Genomic DNA, 6,935 nt, shown 5'->3' with positions numbered 1-6,935 from the left:
GACCATTGTTCTCTGTTTGGCAGCAATCCTGTTTCTGCCTTGACACGTGAATTTCCCTATGGAGATTATTAAAAAGGTCCATCTTATCTTAGCCTGCTGTCAAACAAAACTAAAACTAAATCTATGGCGGAGCTAATACATTTAGTAAGAAAACAGCAACCTAATAATCATAATTTGCAGCCCATTTGTGAAGTTTATCTGGCAGAAAGACATCCAATGTTTTATTATTTCCATCCAGATTCTTTTTTGCTACAAGTATACTAAAACAGCCAAAAAAAAATACACATTCAATGAAGGTTTCATATAAAAATTATTGTATTTTATTATCTTTTCATTTTGCAATGTTTACTTAAAGTTGTCTACTTTATACTTCAGTTACAATTTCTTCAAATGCCAGAACTCTTTTCTTTTTTTTACATAAAAAAAACATATGACAAGACTTATTTACACAGTTGCATCCCAATTTACAGAAACATCAAAAATATTCTCGCTTAAGCACTGGTGGTTAAACAAAAGGAAATATTAAATATTCACAATCACATATTCCTGGTTTACTGCACATATGGTTATAGCTTTCCAGTTTTCATTTTGGAATAATGTTATAACCGTTTGATGTTACATTCCTGATAATTAAGTATTCGTCTCATATGGTGTTCAAGAAACCGACAAGTCTTTATAAAGCTCTTCATCTTATCCATAGACATATGTAATTGTTTTCTGAAAATAGGTAGGTTGAATGCAGATATTCAATAAAATATGCAAAAAATAACAATAAACTGCAGCAACACCTGGGGTTTTCAATCAGATCATCTCCGCATGGCGAGAAGCAGACGAGGCCTTTGTCGGGATGCAAGGAAGAACAACAAACCCAAAGGAAAACAACGTACCTCGACACTGAAGGGGAAAACGGGCGTGTTCTGGTTAAGTCCATTGTAAGGCCATGAGTAGCACGTTTTTGAGGGGCCTCTTGATAGTTCAGGGGCCATATCAGAGGTCCAGGGTGGCCGGTCCTCACTGAAGGACCCTCAGATCCTACCCAGGACCTGCATGACGGCGATGGTGGTGCTCTGTCCAAAGACGAAGGCTCCGCAGAGCAGGGTCACCCCTCCCCACCCTGTGAGGAACACTCTGGGGGGGGGGGATACAAGGAGACACATAAGAACTGAGGCTAATGCTACAAGCACCTCTCAGATCAATCAGTAAATAAGCATGCATCATCTCCTCTGTATATCTCAGGGTGTTCAAAGTCTGTGTGGTTCACTCATTCACAACTACCACTAGATTACATTGATACTGAACAAATATAAAGAAAAGTGTGGTTGGGAGGTCCTTAACATTATGCAACATTGAGCATATTCTTTTTCCCCCCCTGCATCCAAAAGAGTTCCTGACCATAAACATACTGCCAAATGTGTTTTTTGATATCTGGATTGGTAATATGGGCGTTGGAATGTGAGTTGTGACTCTGAGAAGGAACATGTGAGATCTTTGACTCAACTGGTGGTCTTAATTGCTACGATAAGCCAGGTGTAAAAGTTAAAAGAGCTTGCAAGAGAACCCCCTTATCAGCCCAGCCCCCCTCCCCCCATGTGCTCAATCAATCAATCAATCAATCAATCAATCAATGTTTATTTATATAGCCCAATATCACAAATGTTACATTTGTCTCAGTGAACTTCACAGTTTGTACAGAATATCAGTATGACAATACGACACCCTCTGTCCTTAGACCCTCACATCGTACAAGAAAAACTTCCAGAGAAAACCCACAGTTTAAAGGGAAAAATGGGAGAAACCTTAGGGAGAGCAACAGAGGAGGGATCCCTCTCCCAGGACGGACAGACGTGCAATAGATGCCGTGTGTAAATGTGCTCTCACCTTGTCACAGGTAAGCCCTATTTGTTGCATTGTTTATTACAATTTTACAAAAGAGAATACAAGAGTACCGAATGTCTATTGATGATCTAGTCGTTTGTGGAGCCTCACAGTAGTCGAAAATAACTTTCATTTTTATGGAGGGGAAATATGCTAGAGGTCATTGGGTCCTTACAGGGACTCAGAGCGGTGCTGGAATGAGTCGTAAACGTAAGAATGAGTTAAGCACTTCCTAAAAACTCCCTTGTTTCAAGATCAAAAACATGTTGAATAAGGTCTGTGGTTAACTCGTGTTTTATTTTATGACATAAAATATATCAGAAAAAATCCCGCTGGTGAATGTCTGAAGTTTTTCAGGTCATAAAAACAGCAGTTACTAACAAGTGACTAAATTAGACTGTACACTGAGCATTAGCCGCTTTAGCTTAATGGATGTGGATGGTGAGTCATGTGACCGTCATGTAGTCTGCTGATAGCGTTTAGCTTTTTACTTCTGATGATTGCATTTCAAAATAAAAGTTGTGCTTACATGTGGAGATTATTCTGCTGAGCAAAATGTGCAAGTATCATAAACGTGTGTTTGACATGTGAGTGTCAGTGTTTTGTTCTGAATGCATCATATTGTCATGCATCATGTTGAAGAACGTGCAGACTGAACTGACTAAAAGACATCAGCATCCTGAGAGCCACCAATACACTTTGTATCTATACACTGAACAAAAATATAAACGCAACACTTTTGTTTTTGCTCCCAATTTTCGTGAGATGAACTCAAAGATCTAAAACATTTTCTATATACACAAAATAACCATTTTTCTCAAATATTGTTCACAAATCTGAAAATCTGTGATAGTGAGCACTTCTCCTTTGCCGAGATAATCCATCCCACCTCACAGGTGTGGCATATCAAGAAGCTGATTAGACAGCATGATTATTGCACAGGTGTGCCTTAGGCTGGCCACAATAAAAGGCCACTCTGAAACGTGCATTTTTGCTTTATTGGGGGGGTCTGGGGGGGTCCGAAAACCAGTCAGTATCTGGTGTGAGGGTTAGGGTTAGGGTTAGGGTAATGTTGTGAATCGAGTGGCCTGTGTTCATCGTCCATAACATACGCCTGCCCATACCATAACCCCACCACCACCATGGGCCACTCGATTCACAACATTACCCTCCCCCCCAATAAAGCAAAACTGCACGTTTCAGAGTGGCCTTTTATTGTGGCCAGCCTAAGGCACACCTGTGCAATAATCATGCTGTCTAATCAGCATCTTGATATGCCACACCTGTGAGGGGGGATGGATTATCTCGGCAAAGGAGAAGTGCTCACTATCACAGATTTTTTCAGATTTGTGAACAATATTTGAGAGAAATGGTTATTTTGTGTATATAGAAAATGTTTTAGATCTTTGAGTTCATCTCATGAAAAATGGGAGCAAAAACAAAAGTGTTGCATTTATATTTTTGTTCAGTGTACATATTAGAGGTTGCTTCAACAGTGAACTTTCTGAAAATACCTAATTTATTTACCAACTTTTGTTCTTTGGATTATCACCCAGACGTTTATTTGCAGTACATTAACATTTAGATGAAGTTTGTTCTCACCTGGTTTTAAAGGACACCGGCTCAGACTGCATGGCGAACATCAGGCAGAGTCCTGTCCAAACACAGCACAGGGTTTACAGGCTGAACCACGTCAGAGAGAACATGAACCTGTAGCCAGAGTGTTACCTGGGAAGATGAAGATGAAGAAGGCGCTGACCCCCCCGATGACGCTGATCACTTTGCTGATGTCGGGGACGAAGGTGGCGATGAGCAGCGTGACGGCGATCCACAGCACCGTCAGCACGATGCGGCTGCGGCTCTCAAACTCTGCCGACACCACGCCGTCACGCCTCCTCCGCCGACTCAGCAGGGGGTCCAGGATCACTGATCTGAGGGGGGGCGGGAGGGGGTTTTATCAGTGAGGTTACAGAGGGTCTTAATGCAGCAATAACATTAGTGGCGTTCGAATAATCTTTTCTGTTTAGGAAGGAAACCAAAATCGGAACAAAAAATGTTATGCTCATTACTGTCAAATCATTTAAATCAATCACATTTCATGATCTTAAATGTATTTGCTGGTGTTTCGTTAGCCTTTTTTATTTAATCCAAATGTTTGAATGTAGGCGCAAAACAACAGTATGTGTACTAGGCCCAACAAGTTTAGCATATATTACATAACTTGAGCACAACCATTGACACCCAGGCAGAGCATTTAAGGAGGTCAGAGGTTTTATGTACTGCTGTATTTATTGCAATAAGTAAATGTGGGAACATTTATTTCAACTTAAATGTTATGCTCGGGCATTATTAGACATTTCTTCAAATAATTTAAGGCAAGGCATATGGCATACCTTTTGACATGTTGATATTTGCGTGGTGTTTTATGTTTGGTGTGATAAAAAAACATGGTATATTTACGATTGTGGAAAACTAAACGATAAACCTATTATTTAGAAATAAAATTCAGTTTTTGTAATTATATATTTTTCTTCGTAAACAACAGATGCATTATTTACATAAAAAAACAAAATAATCGATGTTGCACCTAACCATGGTCACATCCCAGACTGTAAAAAGGTGTAATAACCCTTTAACTACAGAAAATGTATTATATACGTTAACAATCTGGCATTCTAAGGGTTACAGTTCTGAATAATTACTGATTTAACTATACTCCTTTGTGCACCAGTCAATCTTAACAGTAAATACGGAGTTAAATCCCAGATCAAATGCAGCCTGTTTCATGTATTGTGTCTTGATATTGGTCCATGTTGATGTTGCAAATGGAGCTGCTGTTCAGGCTTGATCCGACCATTAAAGTATTATAGTAACTGATTGATGAATGTAACTTTAGAAATGTAGGTGCACGGGTAATTATTTGAAATGACTTTGAATTATTTCATTTAAAAAAGTGACTGATACAGTTCATAAGCTTCAACAGAAGCGACATGAGGCTGCGTTCCTCACCTGCCCAGCAGCAGGATGATGGGGTATATGGTGATGATGGAGAGTCCAAACAGAAGTCTGGCGATGATCATCAGAACGTCATCGCTGGAGTACGACATCAGAATGTCAGCTTTCACGTCCTTTCCAAATGTCAGGTACCCATAAACCCCTGCAACGGAAAGAACAATGCTACCATGCTGGAATTGATCCAGTATGTTGTTCAGACCCTTATGGGGCATTCTCACCAACGCGGTTCCAGGGTCGGTTCGGAGGCAGAGCCTGATAAGCACCGTTTTTTCCTGTTCACAGCGCACCGGAGCAGCCTCTAAGCTCTAAGCTCTAAGAATCCGGTTCGTTTTAAGCACCAAAAAATTGACGGCCTAGAAGCACGAACCGCATACGTCACGCTTACGTCGGAGGGGGGCGAGATTTACCTGAGCTAACAGTTAAAGGCAAGTACGGCAAATGAAAGTTGTAACAAGCAGCAGTGCTGAGCAAAGTGACTAGAACGCAACCACACTTATATATAAATTAAAAAAAACACACTTTATAAAGCCAGGCAACACTAACCAGGCTTCGTGTGATTCTGTTCATTTGTACCTTACTTTGACCATCCGTTCGCTGTCATTGATCATTGTGGAGGGGGTAGACGTTATGTTTGGTATTATAGCAGTAATCAGATGGAATCAATAGATGGGCTGCACAGGTTGTCGTGTCCGACTATCACAAGTAGAATCATAATGAAAAATACGCCGGTAAAACGGCTTATGCCACAATAGGATAGCAACAAGTAGTCAAGATAGTCAGTTTAGCTTCGGTTGCTATGCTAACATCACCCATTTTATACCAGAGACACTTTAATAACAGCGTTGTGATGCCAAACAGCGTCAATTCAGACTGACACACATTCACTTAAGGGGAATTGGGTATATGTATCAGCTGCTTGTGTGACAGTCAGACAGTGAATACTTTAGAGAGGCCGCTCAGCCGCTCTAAAGTATTAGCTAACGGAGCTAACGGGAGAATAAACTCCAGTGGACGAGCAGCACTGCAGCGGTCGGTAAATGCCGCTGAAACACATTAATAAACAATGAACCACGGCACTCTGGAGAAAAGTATAAACTTGGAGAAGTCGTTATTTTATTTAATCTGACTTCGTATGTTTTGCTCAAAATACCAAACAGGTCACCCATTCTACCCATGCCTCATATCCCTCCATTTCACTTCCTGTTTCAAAAGTGCTGATTTTGGGTATACAGCTTCTTTTCTTTTTTAAATAAGAAATTCATAAAAAAAGAGGGGCGGAGCTTATTCCTGCTCATGCGGGAGATTCTACCGGCAGATTCTGCCGTGATGAAACGCCATATCATGGATTATCAAGGATTACTTCTGAAACAGTATGGAGCTCAAATGCTTTCTCTCTTGCCGGTTATACCACAAGGTGAGTTCCTTTTTATTTCCAGCTTCTTCACACACGCTCTCTCCAGTTAGCTCTGAGTGTTAGCGATGCTAATGTAAACACCGACCATATTACGTCCAAAACAGTCGGCATTGTTTCTGATAGCAACATTTCTGATAGTGCCGTGGGTCCACATTTCAGATATTACGTCATATCGGACGCAAATCTGGATCAGCTCCGTTTCACCCCCGTTTTTAGAGATTTGGGTGCGGAGGAAAAGAGGGAAGGTTTTATTTTCTGACGCTGCGTGGGTTCCCTGACACACCGGGGACACATATCTATGTATAAAAGACATCAAAAAGTTCATTTTGCATGATGGGTCCCCTTTAAAGTTAATGCATCAATCTGGTTTTCTTTGAGAGCAAACATATAGGCTGGATTAATGAAGAACTGTGTGCTCCTGAAAACATTATATTAAAAAGGAGTCTCATGAAAAGAAACTGTCTTGGCTGTGAGGGTTCTTCAGCTGAAGAACCCTCACACAGCCAAAGACTGTAGTTTTTTTTCACACTTCATTCAGGCCTGGGGCCTCATTTATAAAGGGATATACGCTACGAAAAAGGCGTACGCCAGTTTCCACGCAATGTTTGCGATTTATAAAATACTGACTTCA

At 40.7% G+C, this 6,935-nt stretch overlaps 1 protein-coding gene across 1 annotated transcript; it reads right to left on the bottom strand.

Moving 5' to 3' along the window:
* Nucleotides 1–297: 297 nt before the first annotated feature.
* Nucleotides 298–5,102, bottom strand: LOC104946197 (putative sodium-coupled neutral amino acid transporter 8). The gene is made up of 4 exons (XM_010771974.1): nucleotides 4,885–5,102; nucleotides 3,604–3,806; nucleotides 3,478–3,529; nucleotides 298–1,128 (listed from the first exon to the last, which is right to left on the bottom strand). The coding sequence occupies exons 1-4, from the start codon at nucleotides 5,100–5,102 to the stop codon at nucleotides 1,026–1,028; spliced, it is 576 nt and encodes a 191-aa protein (XP_010770276.1). The 3' UTR covers nucleotides 298–1,025.
* Nucleotides 5,103–6,935: the final 1,833 nt, after the last annotated feature.

Source organism: Notothenia coriiceps, unplaced genomic scaffold (genome assembly GCF_000735185.1).
Source record: "Notothenia coriiceps isolate Sejong01 unplaced genomic scaffold, NC01 NC01_scaffold00010736, whole genome shotgun sequence".
NCBI classification, from domain to species: domain Eukaryota; kingdom Metazoa; phylum Chordata; class Actinopteri; order Perciformes; family Nototheniidae; genus Notothenia; species Notothenia coriiceps.
This window is presented reverse-complemented; position numbering and strand designations above follow the sequence as displayed.